The sequence below is a fragment of the Mastomys coucha genome, unplaced genomic scaffold (genome assembly GCF_008632895.1).
Source record: "Mastomys coucha isolate ucsf_1 unplaced genomic scaffold, UCSF_Mcou_1 pScaffold21, whole genome shotgun sequence".
Taxonomy (NCBI): domain Eukaryota; kingdom Metazoa; phylum Chordata; class Mammalia; order Rodentia; family Muridae; genus Mastomys; species Mastomys coucha.
Window position 1 is genome coordinate 185,376,586 of NW_022196904.1, and position 16,065 is coordinate 185,392,650.

The 16,065-nt window shown below is 37.6% G+C and overlaps 1 protein-coding gene across 6 annotated transcripts in view; it reads left to right on the plus strand.

The window, feature by feature from the left end:
- Positions 1-15,796, plus strand: part of Shoc2 (SHOC2 leucine rich repeat scaffold protein) — a 93,819-nt gene extending 78,023 nt beyond the window's left edge. For all 6 annotated transcript variants that reach the window (XM_031390671.1, XM_031390672.1, XM_031390673.1 and 3 more), the window contains 5 exons: positions 6,971-7,159; positions 10,037-10,159; positions 12,095-12,232; positions 12,509-12,626; positions 13,700-15,796. In XM_031390671.1, the coding sequence (XP_031246531.1) occupies positions 6,971-7,159; positions 10,037-10,159; positions 12,095-12,232; positions 12,509-12,626; positions 13,700-13,908 (777 nt within the window). In that variant the 3' untranslated portion in view covers positions 13,909-15,796. The remainder of the gene's footprint in view (positions 1-6,970; positions 7,160-10,036; positions 10,160-12,094; positions 12,233-12,508; positions 12,627-13,699) is intronic.
- Positions 15,797-16,065: the final 269 nt, after the last annotated feature.

Consider the following 16,065-nt stretch of genomic DNA (forward strand, 5'->3'; position numbering starts at 1 on the left):
CCAGCTTCCCTCCCTTCACCTTTGAGAGAGTGGGGCACCTCCTGGGTAATCCCCTACCTTGGGAGTCTGCAGGATTAATCAAGTCTGCAGGATTAGGTCCATCCTCTTGCATTGAAGCTAAACAAAGCAATCCTCTGCTTCATATATTCTGGGGTCATCGGTGAGAGCTCTCAGGGGTCCAGGTTAGTTGGTTCTGTTGGTCTTCCTGTGGGGTTCCTATCCTCTGCAGGGCCTTCAGTCCTTCTCTCAACTCTGCCATAAGAGTCCCTGCTAAGCTGTGGGTCTGCATCTGTCTCAGTCAGCTGCTGGGTGGCGCCTCTCAGAGGACACTTATACTAGACTCCTGTCTGCAAGCATAGCAGAGGATCATTGATAGTGTCAGGGACTGGTGCTTGCTCTTGGGAAAGGTCTCAAGTTGGGTCCATCATTGGTTGGCCATACCCTCAATCTCTGCTCCATCTGTCCTTGTCCTTTCTCTTCTTTTAGACAGGACAAAGTTTGTGTCCTTATTTCTCCACTAGGAGTACTGCCTGGCTACAGGAGGTGGCTTCTTCAGGTTGCCACTATTAGGCATCTTGACTAAGGTCACCTGCATTGACCCCTGGGAACCTCCCCTATCTCTGGGACTTCCTAGAGATCTGTTCCCTGCCCCCCAACCTCCAGCTGCAAATTTCCATTCATTCTCCTAGCCCTCTGAGTCTCTCTCCTGTCTCTCCTCACACCTGATACTGCCCCCCTCTTCCCTCCCCTCCCCCTTCCCACATAGGTATCTTCCTTCCTCTGTCTCCCATGACTTTTGTTTCCTCTTCTGAGTGAGATTCAAGAATACTCACTTGGGCTTTCTTTCTTTTTTAAACTTCTTTGGGTCTGTGGGATATATGTATCATGGGTATTCTGTATTTTATAGCTAATATCCATTTACCAGTGAGTACATACTATGCATGTCCTTTTGGGTCTGGGTTACCTCTCTCTGGACATTTCAGTCCAAGGTGTCAGATCCAGTTCTAAGAACCAGATTGTCTAGATATTTGTCCTGTAATAGTGATAATTAAGAATAGCCAAGATAGAAGACCTCATATTATTTAATGTTACCCACTTTTTAAATTGTAACACACCTAAAACTGATCACTTGGCACATTAATAAGGTTTTTCTTCTTAGTGTGACTTTTTTTTCTTTTACAGATTAGACCTTATATTGTATTGTAGCCTTAAAAAAAAAGATTTATTTATTATATTTGTATGAGTAACTGTTGCTGTCTTCAGACACACCAGAAGAGGACATCAGATCCCATTACAGATGGTTGTGAGCCACCCTGTGGTTGCTGGGAATTGAATTTAGGGGCTCTAGAAGAGCAGTCAGTGCTCTTGAACTACTTAGTCATCTTTCTGGCCCATATTGTAGCCTGTTGACCTGGTATTTGATATGTAGCTGAAGCTGGCCCTGCACATGCAGCTGTTCCCTTGCCTTAGCCTCCTGAGTGCTAAGGTTCCATGTGCACCACTATATCCAGAGAGACTCTAGAGGCGATTCCTTCTGGGTGGTTTTTGTCACCATAGTAGATAAAGGCTGAGCCCTTATAAAGTTTAAACATTTGAAAAGTATGTTATTTTATATACAGATTTATTAGTGAAGGAAGACTAATAATTCTTGAGCTGCTAGGGTATAGACATGTCATAGGTACTTATTTTTATATTTAATATTGTACAACTGAACTCAGTTTATTGACATTTATACTATTATATTGCAAATGAAATAAAGTAAAATAAAATAAGTGCCCCACTATTTACCCCTTTCCTTTTGTAATCTCTGATGAGAACTGACCTTTTCTCATGTGTTTTTAAACAGGGAGTGGGACCCCACAAGGCTTTTTCCGTGCTTTGGGCATGGGAGTGTATGTTAAACTCTCTTTTGACTTGTGATAAGAGAATTATAAAAAGGACAACTCTCTGCAGCCTGAATATGAGAGGTTGTGTGACTATGTATATCTGTGTCTGTTTTCAGGTAGAGACACTGGGGAAGCCTTCGATTAGCCTGTCCAACTATGGGAGATCACTAAGTCTTACTTAGAGTCGTCTCTGTGCGTTTTGGATCTAGCATATTTTCATTGTAAATGTGTGATTCTGTTTGTAACATGGAATCAATAGGAAAACAGTAAGATCCATTAAATGCCACTTGGGAACTTTGCAAGCTGAGTTAGAGACATGAATTATGACAGCAGTTTGTGGTAAAAGTGAGTGCGTTTTCTACATGGAGACATCTAAGGATGTACGAGGATTAATGTGGACATATACACAAAAGGAAAAAAGCTTTAAAAACATTGAGCACATGTGCTCAAAGTCTGAACCCAAAAGCTGTGCATACATGGTTTCACATACTCTTATATATAACCCTTCAATTTGAAGGCAGGCATTGTATAGATAGGAAAGATGAATTGAGGAAGGTTTGGGGCCAGTTTCAGATGAATTAAATACTACCTGAAAATAAGAGGAAAATGGATTATGTAATTATCTACTTAGAGTTAACAAAAGCTGTTAAATTATATGTAAGATTGGAATCTATAGCTCCCAACATTTCCCAGTTGATATAAACAGTAGAAGTCTGACTAACTTCTTATTGCTCCTTCCCAGGATATCAAATACTTTTTTTTTTCCACTTCAGTAAAGAAAGTCAGTTGTTAGAATAACATTTGTGGCAAAAAAATAAAAACAAACAAACAAAAAACCAGAAAAAAAACCCAAAAATCAAACAAACAAGAAAAAACATGAAAACTTTAATAGATTGAAAATATTTTTCTTGAATTGACTATCATGCAAGGTGTTCTTAATTACCACTTTTACCAGTTCATTTACAGTAGAAATGTCTAGAGTAGCCTTTTAGCATTGTATATAAAAAGCAAATTTCCATTTCTGCTCCATTCCTTAATTACTCAGCTATTTCATGCCTTCTGCTGGCCTTGCTGTTCATACCAACACACACCTCCAACACCATCTTCAACTGCTTGATGTCCAACTGCTTCAAGTTTGAACCAGTATACACCTCAGTACAGAGTTTTTTTCTAAACTGTAGTGCAACAGTTTTGTCTTTGAGTATCTCATCTTGACTTGATCTCTGTTTCCAGTTATCCCAGTGGTCTTCCTTTGAATACAGGGATTTAAATTTTAAGTACTTATTATATACTAGCAACTCTTTTTTTGTTTTATCTCTTCTAGTCTTCAGTTGAGCTTATATAGCATCATTATTTTTCACAGTGAACAAACCATGGTTCAGAAAAATAACTGGCTAAAATCACAAGGTATTAAAAGGTAGAGCTTGGATTCAACACCGTGTTAGCTGGCAGCAGAGTTCCTCACGTTAGGGAGCATACAGATCCCTAGTGAGTCTCAGAATGACTGTTGTAATGCTGTGGGTGTGGTGCACATCCTATCAGCAGGCTACAGAGGATGCTGCTTTGACATCCCTTGACCCAGACTTTGAACAGCAAGAACATCTTCTGTGGACTTCATCACTGGTGATAACACAATTATATAGTATTTCTAAGTATTTTTCTCAATCAGTATTATTTATGTATTTATTTTTAAATAAGGTTTAGTATTAAATCTAGAGATTCTTTTGTGTCTGTACTCTTGGCACTTCCTGACATAATAGGAAGCTAAACTAGGGACTGATGGGGATGTGTACCTAGTAACTTTCTGTTTGATACTTGTCTGCTACAAATGTTACCATATAGAAAAGCATCAACATCAGAAAGTATATTCATCTGCTAAATTTAATATTCCTAGAGGAGCCATTTGATTATTGAGCATCTTACCCAGAGCAGGTATTGAGTTAGTTTTATACTAACTTAGAGATAGGTGTGTTGGACTTTTGATCATACAGTGGACTCAACCTATGTCTTTCTTACACTAAAGTGTGTATTGAGTCTATAGAGGTCTCAAACTGGATACCCATAAGCACATTACAGCCACAAATATGCTTTCTTTACTCCAGAGTGTTTCAAGTAAACTAAGACTAAATAATACAAATTGGTAGATTTTCCTGTTTCTTATGAAATCTGACATAGTGAGCCCACAATTTCTTTCAGGTGAGGCAACATTGGTTTTTTACATGACAAAATTAAAATATAATAAGATAAAACAAACACAAAAACACTAAGCTGAAAGCTATAATACATATCCAGTGGACCTGGTGCCAACCTATGTCGGCCTAGTGTAAACCAGTAGTGTTTGGTTTTATTCCAAGTTTTTGGGCTAATGACTGTCTAGTTCTTGGTCACCCAGTTAGTGTCAGGTGTGGCTTTTGTCTCAGGCAGTGGCCCTTAAGTCAAATCATACATTGGTTGGCTGCTCCCACAAGCTCTGTGCCACCATTGCCCTAGCGTATCTTGCAGAGAGGACAGACTATAGGTCAGAGCTTTTGTGGCTGTGTTGCTGTTTACCTCCTTCCTACACCAAAGACACTAGAGTAGAGGGTGAAGGCTCCATGTGGGCACCATGTTCAGTGAGTTGTATGGGTGTTATCCTTGACAGTGTGGCCCTGCTATCAGTTTGAGAGGAAGAGCCCATTGTAGCACCAGTCTGGGTCATTTTGAGGTTTCCATGGGACCCCTCTTGTCAACAACTCAGTTGAATACAACCTAGTTCCTAGTACTGGAAGCCTCATTTGATGACACTGAGGCCACTTGAGACTTTGTGTCCCCCATTATTTAGAGACCTTATTAGGATAACCTTCATGTAGTTTAGGAAGTTTGCACTGCACTAAGTTTCCATACCAACTCTCGAATGCCCCTCAGCTTCATCTTTCTCCCTTTATTCCCTTCCTCAGCCATATCTCCCTTCCTCTCCCTCCAGTTCCCATTGCCTCCAGTTCTCCCATTAAATCTATTCTGCTTTCCCCCATCAGGGAGATTCATGTATACCCTCAGACTTTTCCTCTGTACCTAACCTTTCTGGGTCTATAGGTTGTAGGTTTGTTACCATTTATTTGATGCCTGATACTTACATATTTGTGAATACATACCATATTAATCTTTCCGGATCTGGGTTACCTTACTTAGAATGATTTTTTTTTTCTAGTTTAATCTCATTTGCCTGAAGATTTTATGATGTCATTTTTTTTTTAAACAACTGAGTAACTCGGTAATTGTATAAATATATCACTTTTTTTTTTTTTTAGCCCATTCTTCCGTTGAGAGACCTCTGGGTTTTTTCCAGTTTCTAGCTGTTACAAATAAAGGTGTTATGAAGGTGGTTAGACAAGTGTCTTTGTAGCCAGCGGAGCATCCTTTGAGTATATACTCAACAGTGATGTAGCTGGATCTTGAGGTAGATCAGTTCCTGTCTTGGAGAGGAACGACTGTTTTGATTTCCATAGTGTCTGTATAAGCTTTCACTCTCACCAGCAATGGGTAGGTGTTCCCCTTATTCCTCATTATCACCAGCATGACCTGTCAGTTGTGTTGTTGATTTTAGACTGGTATCAGAATCTCCCTCCACATTAGGTTTTAATTTGTATTTTCCTGATGGCTAAGGATGTTGAACATTTCTTTAAGTGTTTCATGACCATTTGTATTTCCTCTGTTACAAATTCTCTCTTCAGATTTGTATCCCATTTTTAATTGGGTTATTTGGCTTTTTGATACTTAGTTTTGTGAGTTCTTTATATATTTTGGGTATTAGTCCTCTATCAGATGTGGAGTTGGAAAAAATCTTTTCCCATTATGTAGGTTGTTGCTTTGTCCAATTGATGGTGGTGTCCTTTGTCTTACAGAAGCTTTTCATTTTCATTGAGGTTTCATTTATCAATGCTGATCTTAGATCCTGAGCCGTTGGTGTTCAGGGTGTCTTCTCCCATGCCAATGAGTTCTCAACTTTCTCTTCTGTCTGGTTCAGTATATCTGGCTTTATGTTGAGGTCTTTGATCCACTGGGGCTTAAGTTTTGTGCAGAGTGATAAATATGAATCTATTTGCATTATTCTAATATAGACATCCAGTTTTGACCAACACCATTTGTTGAAGATGCTGTCTTTTTTTTCCAGTATAGGTGTCCATAGGTGTGTAGATTCATATCTGGGTCTTCATTTCTATGCCACTGATTAATGTGTCTATTTGTATTGCAATCCTGTGTGATTTCTGTTACTATAGTTCTGTGGTACAACCTGAAATAGCGAATGCGGAGACCTCCAACAGGCCTTTTTTTTGTACAAGACTGTTTTAGTTACCCTGTGTTTTTTATTTTTCCATATGAACTTGGAAATTGTCCCTTCAAGTATTGTAAAGAATTGAGTTGGAATTTGATGGGGATTGCATTCAGTCTGTAGGTTGCTTTTGGTAGGATGTTGATTTCTACTGAATCATGAGCATTGAAGACCTTCCCGGCTTCTGATATCTTCTTCAGAGAATTGAGATTTTTATCATACAAGTCTTTGTTTGCTTGGTTAGAGTTACCCTAAGATATTTTATATTATTTGAGGCTCTTGTGAAAGGCGTTGTTTCCCTTGTTTCTTTCTCAGTCCATTTGTCATTTGTATACAGGAGGGCTACTAATTTTTGTGAGTTCATCTTGTATTCACCCACTTTGCTGAAAATGTTTATCAGCTGTAGAAATTGGCTAGTGGACTTTTAGAGTCAGGTATGTATACTATTGTATCATCTGCACTGATTTGTATCTCTTTGATCTCCTTCAGATGTCTTATTGCTCTAGCTAAAACTTTAAGTCCTATATTGAATAGGTATGGTGAGAGTGGACAACCTTGTCTTGTTCCTCATTTTAGTGTAATTGCTTTGAGTTTTTCTCTTTTTAATTGGGTGTTGGCTATTGCTTGCTATAAACTCTAGATGGAGTTTACTGGTTGTCTGAAGATAGTCACAGAAACACCTGACCAGGCTGTCATTATACCCTATAAGGCTCCTGCTTTGTTTAAAGTGAGTATTGATTCACTTCTGAATCTTATACTTATTTTGTTTTTACAGAGTCTTTTATCCAGTCTCGTAAAATTGAATAGCTTGACCTTAGCTAGGAATTGCTTCCAGTTATACCCGGTGGGCGGCCCGTCTCAGTTCTCCACCATTCATTCCCTGAACATGGAACACAATCGAATCAACAAAATCCCATTTGGAATTTTTTCCAGAGCTAAAGTGTTAAGTAAGCTGAATATGAAGGTAAGTATCTGGGGTGTGTGTGTGTGTGTGTGTGTGTGTGTGTGTGTGTGTGTGTGTTTGTACATGCTGTGATTCTCATTCATGTTTTTCTACTCTACATATGGAAAGTAGGTAATGCCTTGTTGGTGAAATCTAAACTGTTAACAAAAGATTCTAAAGCATCCTTACTATCTCAATAGGTACCAGATGTCTTCAGACTCAGCATATATACCCTTAGCAGTTTGTCCTCAAAGAACAAGTCTGGGTGTTTGTAGAAATGCAACTGTAAGGATATATATTGTATGACTGTATACCTCAGAAATGCCAACTTATGCCAGAAGTTTAATTTTTTTAAAGTAATATATCTAATGGAATAATATGGAACCACTAAAATTGATGCTTTAGACTAAGACAGTGTTAAATATCTTTTGCAGTATTCTCAGTTTGTTAAGTAAAAGATAAAGTATGTGAAAATATCTCCCTACACAAGTTTAAGCTGTCTTAAATATGCTGGTTATCATGTTAAACTCTAAAGTGTTATGTAATTACTGTGAGCTGAGCTTTTTAAGACGGCATTTCTCTTTGGCTGTTGGAGTGATTGATGAGTTACTCTCAGGTTCTTTGTCCATATGCCCTACTGTGAGCAGCTTTCACATTATTAATGAAATTTACTGTGGAGGGAGAAAAATAAATGGAAAATAATTAGTCTTGTGATTTAATTTGTAGTGAACTAAATTATAGAAGCTAAGGGAAATAATCACATAACTAATCCTGAGTATTCAGGGTAGGAATCCAGGAGACATAGGTTCTAGGCTTCTTCAGATCCAGGGAAAGTCCTGTCATAGTGTACTGGCTTCCTTTTGCCTTCAAACCATGCCCCATAATTGTGATCCTTAACAGTCTAATCTGTGATTTCTTTGTTTCTATACTTTGTCATGATAACTCATTGGATGCATATAAGTAAAAAGGTTAATTCAAGAAAATCTTTAACCCACATAAAATTTCTTAGTCTGTTGATGTGATAACAGGTGCAGTGGTGTTGGCCTTCCTGCCCTAGTGGTCATTGTCTGGCAGTGCTGGTGGGTTAGCTTAGTGACACACTTCTTGCATAGTATGCCTAAGGCCCTACGACTAATACAGATGTAGAGGCTCATAGCCATCCATTGGACTGAGTACAGGGTCCCCAATGAAGGAGCTAGAGAAAGGACTCAAGGAGCTAAAGGGTTTGCAGCCCCTTAGGACAAACAACAATATGAACTAACTAGAACCCTCAAAGCTCCCAGGGACTAAACCACCAACTAAAGAGTACACATGGTGGAACTAATGGCTCCAGCAGCATGTGTATAGCAGAGGATGGCCTAGTCAGTCATCAATGAGAGGAGAGGCCCTTGGCCCTGTGAAGGTTCTATGCCCCAGTGTAGGGTAATGCCAGGGCTAGGAAGTGGGAGAGAGGAGGAGGGAGGGAACAGGTTTTTTTGTTTGTTTGTTTGTTTTTTGTTTTTTTGTTTTTGTTTTTGTTTCTTTTTTTTTCTTTTTTTTTTTTCGGAGGGGAAACTGGGAAAGGAGATATCATATGACATGTAAATAAAGAAAATATCTAATAAAAAGCAATAAAAGCTAATTAATAGCTAATTAAATGTGCAACTTAACTAATAAAAAATTCTGAAATTAAGAAAAAAAAGAATTATCTCAGTTTCTAGTACGGTTAGAGTGCAGGTGATTGCTAGTTTTGCCATTTGAATAGACATTTTTATGGCTCTGGTGGGGGTTTTTTTGTTTTTGTTTTTTTGTTTGTTTTTTCTTTTTGGTTTTTCGAGACAGGGTTTCTCTCTATAGCCCTGGTTGTCCTGGAACTCACTCTGTAGATCAAGCTGGCCTCGAACTCAGAAATTCACCTGCCTCTGCCTCCAAGTGCTAGGATAAAAGGTATGTGCCACCACTGCCTGGCTTAGCTCTGGTGTTTTTAGAGTATATCTGCCTAGTCAGATTTGCTTAAGGTTTCAGTAAAATAACAAGAAATTAGACCTTTGTCTTAAAATTTCTTCAAATGTGATAATCAACAAAACATTTTCTTGGAAAAAATAGTGAAGCCTGACATTTTTCTCCTTATATACGTATAAATACTTTTTAATTAATTTATTTAGTTTGGATTTTCAAGACAGGGTTTTTCTGTTGTAGCTTTGACTGTCCTGGAACTTGCTCTGTAGACCAGCCTGGCCTCAAACTCTGTCAGAGATCTTTCTGTCTGTGCCTCACAAGTGTTGGGAACAAAGGTGTGCACCACCATTGCTTGGTACTTTAAAATAGTTTTTTAAAACTATACTTATTTACTTGTGTGTGTTTACGTGTGCTTAAACAACATGGCTCATGTATGGGGACCAGGGACAATTTTTGGCAGCCAGTTCTCTCCATCTGCCATGTTTACCTTGGTAGTCTGGCCGCTGGAAAGTTCCCTTACTCACTGAGCTATCTTGACAATACCCTGTCCATATCTTAGTTATTTTTATTTCACTCAGTGATTTCTGTACATTATTATAAAGTGGAGAAAGCCCATTTGTCACTAGGATCTTTGAAATTTTAAGCAATTTCTCTGTATGTGATACATAATGTATGTATGTATGTATGTATATATGTATGATTTTTTATTACACATACCCACATAAGAAAATCTAGTTTAACCTAAAAATAAAAGCCTAATTAATTAAAACTTGGGAAGTTCAAAAGTTTTTTTTTTTTTTACTAAATTTTGCTTCTGTATTTTTTTTTATTTAGGTAATAAAAAATGAGAATAAGGTTTTCTGTTTAAGTATTTTGCTTGCAGAGGGAAACATAAATGGTGTGTTTATGGTTAAATGGTGTTCCTATCATTCTACCTGGGATCCCTCTTGCCTTTGCCAGGACAATCAGTTAACGTCCCTTCCTTTGGATTTTGGAACTTGGACCAGTATGGTAGAATTGAATTTAGCGACTAATCAGCTCACCAAGATCCCAGAGGATGTGTCGGGTCTGGTGTCTCTTGAGGTGAGTGGAGTGTGAGCACTTTTAAATCCTGAGACTTGCCAGAGAAAAAACAAACCTACCATTTGAGCCAAATTTGAAGCAAGCTTTATTAAATATTAAATACTGACCAAGAGATGGATTTTGGTCAGGACCACTCCCTAGAGTTTCCCAGCCGGGTGGCCAGAAACAGCATGCTGCAGAGTTTTTTTATGGAGAGAAACAAACTACAGTTCCAACATCCCAGGAAGTTACCTGGTCCTTGGGCACATAGGGCTTACAGGTTGATTTTGGGTATTACAACTTAGGATGCCTCAGAACCCTGCAGACTCCAGGCTTTGTGTTAATGTCAGCAGTTTCAGTTGGTTAAAGATTATAATTAGAAAAGGTCACAACTAGACTCCATTAGATGCATAACCCTGTTTAGGATAGTGAGGTGTTTGACTGCTCGGAACCATCTCTGCCTAACAAAAGCTTAGAGATTTAAATGCTGTATTTGAAGAGAAGGGTATCTAAAATTCAGCAACTTCAAAACATTTTTCCTTACTTCCTTTTAGGATAGGTGACATTGTCAGTGATTATGGATTCCTTAGACTGACATTCAGAGCCTTTTATCATATGGCTTTGACCTAGTCATATCACTGCCCTGTGTGTTGGTAATGTGCTGTCCATATTTCTAGCTCTGTGTATAATCCTAGATTCTGCTCTGGAATATTTTGATTTTTTTTCTTTTTTTCTTTTTTCTTGTTTTTAAGATTGATTTATTTTATGTGTATGATGAGTACACTATAGCTGTACCATGAGCCATCATGTGGCTGCTAGGAAGTGAACTCAGGACGGCCCTGCTCGCACTGGCCTTGCTCACTCCAGCGTAATACACTGTAGCTGTCTTCAGATGCACCAGAAAAGGGCATCAGATCTCATTATGGGTGGTTGTGAGCCACCATGTGGTTGCTGGGATCCAAACTCAGCACCTTTGGAAGAGCAGTCAGTGCTCTTACTCGCTGAGCCATCTCGCTAGCCCTTTTTTTTTTTTTTTTTTTTTTCCCTTTTTAAAAGCTCTTTTTTAAAGATCCATCTTTAGTCAAGAATGACTGCCACTGTCTTTGATTAGTGAAGTTTCTATCTTTAATGAACAGCTTACTGAGATAGTAAATATGCTATTTTAAAGATTTTTTTAAAAAACTTTTAATAATTATATTTTACTATATTATAATGTGGTGGTCTAACCTTCCTAATACTGAGACCCTTTAATATAACCTCTAATGGTGACCCCAACCATAAAATTATTTTCATTGATACTTCATAACTGTAATTTTGCTACTATTATGAATTGCAATGTTAACGATATGTAGGGTATCTGATATGTGACCCTGTGAAAGGTTGTTTGACCATGTCCTGTCATCTTCCAATTTACTGCTCTTTCTCCTGTTTCAGTTACCAGTGTTGCCTCCCCATTTCGATGCTGACTGATGCCTTCTCTGAGACAAAGGACTCTAGCTTCCTCAGCCCTTTTCAGCCTTGTAGGGGTCTTAGGGTGCATTGACATGAGGTGTCTAAAGCGTAACTCCAGTGGGTTGATCTAGACAGTTATAAGTCAGTTGCTTGCCTTCCTTTTAAGTGAATATTTTAAGGAATTTTGAATAAACAGGTTCTTATTAATAATCAGATTCTTATTAATACTTACAGTTTTTCACTGTCAAAATATTTTAATCTTGAGGCACATAGTTTTGTTTTTCTTGTTAAAATTTAGTTAAAGGTAAATTATTTCTAGGTTTCATTAGTTTTTAAGTAACAATTAAAATTTTCTTGTAGTAATTGTTAGTTTTAAAATGTTGTATTAGTTATAACTTATACTTAATACTCTTTTGGAAATTAGTATTGCTTAATATACTTTAATCCACATAAATCATATCTAGTGTTTTGAGTCACAAACTGGTCTCAATCATGTCTACTTAGGTTCTGATATTATCCAACAACCTTCTAAAGAAGCTTCCGCATGGTCTCGGGAACCTGAGGAAGCTCCGAGAGCTCGACCTGGAGGAGAACAAGCTGGAGGCCTTGCCCAATGAGATTGCTTATCTTAAGGATTTGCAGGTGTGCTTTCCCAGTGGCTTTAGAATTGTATAACTAAAGTTCTTAGAAACCACTCTAAATTAAGTTAGATTTTGATATAATTCTTGAAATAAAGAGTTTTGTCTTATTGTCCTTATGAACATGAAATACACTATCTGCTTTTGTTCTAACAAATACTAAGCAAGTCTTACGCAATACAGTTTACCTCATTTACTGCATTGGTTAGATACATCAACTTATGTGCACATCAGTTGAAGGAAATGCATGTGTAACTTTTTTATTTTGTTAATCTTTTAGAAATTAGTCTTGACAAACAACCAGTTGACCACGCTTCCCAGAGGCATCGGTCACCTTACCAACCTCACGCACCTTGGTCTTGGAGAGAACCTGCTCACTCACCTTCCCGAGGAAATTGGTAGGAACCTGTGGATGTGAGACACTGCTGGCTGATCCTGTGCTTTCAAACAGGCTTGAAAATACAATGCTTTGCAAATTCAGTTATAGCAAGCTCAGGACTTTTAATGGAATACCATTGGTTTTACTCATGAGTTGTTAAAATTAATACTGTATTTGAGAATGGTTATGGTTTACAATGTTGTCTGTAGATTTTCAAAATTATTTTCTGTTCTTCCAAACTTAGCAGTTGTGTGGGCCTGAATTAAATTAGCAGTGTCTGTGCTGAGACGACACTTGTGGCTCCTTGTCCTCCCTGCTTAGACCTTGTTTTTGATCACAGTGCTGGCACTTCAGGCATCAGCCAGTCTGCATGGCTCCCAAAAGAACATTTCTTGGAGGGCTTTTGTGTTAGTAGTAGTAGTACTTGATTACTATCAATGCCTAAGTTTACTTTTAGAATTTTTCTAAATGTATTTCTATCTATTATTTATATAATTTATAGAGCTACTTTGAATTTTGGCAGTACAAGTTAATTGAGTAGTTCCTAAGTTAGTAATTCTATGGATTATGGTCTGCTTTCTATAATGTCCTGTTCTGGAAGCAAGAGAAAGAAGTAAAGAATGTTTTTGGAAGTGTAGACAATTTAAAATTTGGGTCTTAGCCATCTTTGTAGCTTTGGATAGAGACTTTGAGCTCTAATGTCCCACACGTACATGAGGGCAGTAACTTAACTTCGTATAGTCTTTCCTGAGAGGAAACATTCTACATCTAGACACAACTGTCCCGCTGGCTCTTGGCTTACTGCCTATCTACTGTCATTGGCAAGGAGTTTGTGTTTTGACTTTCAAAATAAAGGTTTAAAAATCTATATGTAAACTCCTGACTGTCCCAGGGAACCTCTGAAAAGGGAGTGTTTCCAAAAAACGCTTAAGCTTTCAAAACCATTGTGATTTCATTGGTATAGAAAGTGACCTATACAATAGAGTTTTTAAAAATGTCTGTAGTTGATTTGAATTTGCTGCAGTTTAAAATCCACACTAGTCAGACTTTTAAGAGTAGTAATTAAGTTTTTTTTTTTCCCTTCCTAAACAGGTACACTGGAAAACCTAGAGGAGCTGTATTTGAACGACAACCCCAACCTTCACAGCCTCCCCTTTGAGCTCGCTCTCTGCAGCAAGCTGTCAATCATGAGCATTGAGAACTGTCCGCTCAGTCACCTCCCACCTCAAATTGTTGCTGGAGGGCCTTCGTTCATTATTCAGTTCTTAAAGATGCAGGGTCCATATCGTGCCATGGTCTGATACAAACTGCTGGTCCCACACACTGTTCAAAAATAGACTGCCATTAATCTTTCATATCTGTATCTGTATCTGTGTGGATATTGATCTATGGCAGATTTATAAAGACTGCATTATGTGTTTCTGCTAATAGAGGAATTATAGCCATTTAGATTTTTTTAATTCTGTAAAAAAAGGCTTATATAAGTTTTCTTTGCTAAATTTGATGGATGTTTTTCTGTTGTGTAATCTGATATGCCAGTTTGTTTAAAAATCTTCCAAAAAATTATGAAGTCATTAAATTTAAGGAACAAAATAGTATAGTTAAATATGTTTCTCTTAGGAAAATGTGGGCCAAAAATTTTGTTGCATCTTTTCATATATATTTCCCCTTAAAATTGTCAGATCTTTATAACAGCATAGGCCCTGAAGGTAGAATTTTTCTTTAACTTATTTTGAAATTTGAAATTTAAATTTTATATATTGTTTACAATCGGAGTGAATCACTGGATTATTTTGATTTGCTCTGTTTTAATCAGTCAGAGTTTATATTCTGTTAAAGAATTTGCATCAGTTTAAATATTAAAAGATACTTTGTTGAAACAGCTGGCAAACAGAAAATGTACATTTAGAAATCAAAATTTCCACTAGTTTTTGTTTCTCCAGTGAACTGTAAAGCAAATATCTGAGTGAGTCTCTGGCGCTGGGGTGTTGACCCTTTCCTGGGATAGAGTGCGTTACTGTGTGGGAGGGGCAGAAAGCTGGTGGGGAAGGAGGGGCAGAAAGCTGGTGGGGAAGGAGGGGCAGAAAGCTGGTGGGGAGGGGTTTCCTTTCATTTCTTTTTATCCCCGTTCCTGAAAGTTGCAGATCCATAAAATCTTAACTGAAATTTGGCAAGTGAATAACACATAAACACACATTCTATATATGTATATATAATGCTATATAGATATGTATTTATTATATCATAAACTACAATAGGTAACTTTAAAGACTTCTCCCTTTACTTGTACAATGAGATGAATGTCTCTCTAAAGACTGCAGTATCTGTGTGTTTCAAGGTTATGTAACAGTGTACTATGGTTTTATATCTTGACTCGCCTTGTCCATCTGTCTGTTCGGGAGTACCTGTGTCTAAGCACAATCTCTTCACACTGTGCTGTATTGCTGCTGAACTAAATGCACTTTCCCCATACACGGGGCACTGGCTTCAAACAATTCAGTTCAGTACTGTTACTTTCAGTCTCATCTTTCCTTGGTTGGCAGGTGGTAGTACAGTTATGGAAAATGACACATTACATTGATGCCATTGGTAGTTCTGTGGAAGTTATGTAGGATGTGCATGGACTCTTTGATAATATTTTCTTTTGCTTTACTGCCTTTATGAATATCAACTGTAAATGTGTGCCCCTTACATAGTATTCTTACTTTTGGTAGTGTTTGTCTAGGTCAATTGAATTATTGAGAACCCCCGACCCCCAGAGCAAGTGCATCCTAGATACAATCCCGAAACACACCTTCCATACAATGAGTATTAGACATGAGTACATATTGCTGCTTGTTCTTTTGTTTTGTGCCCCCCCAATTTTTGAATATTTTGTTATAAACAACTTTTTAAAAATTAAAACTGTAATATCAAGATAAACATTTGGATTTTTGCTTTTCCTAGCACTCAAACTCAAGACTGGGTGTGAAGTCAAATCTGTGTTCATAATTGGCAAATTTGTAAGGAACAACTAAGAAATGGAAGGCAGGTAAAGATATAAAACCCTAGGATGCCTAAATGTGCTGTAAAACTATTGTAGGTGTTCACTGGATTTTACAAAGGAACAGCCTTTCTCCTTTTCCATCTACTGTGGCTTTTCAGTTAAGATTTTGTTTATAAAAGGAATTTATTACAGTTCTACCTAGAGCTTGTGTGTGTGGTTTTTTTTTTTTAAACAGTCTTTTATCAGTTGTTTTGATATTAAGATCATAGAACTTAAACTTGAAAGGTAGTGGTCTAGTCTTTTCTTGTAAAAACATGGTTTCTTAAAATGAAAGTATATGAAAAATGTTAAACAGTTTGGTTTCCCTATATTTATTTAGGTTATTCTACAACAGAGGTGGGAAATGATCATAGTCTTACATATAGAATTAACACTCAAATACATGCTGTGTTATCAACCTTCTCCTAAAGTT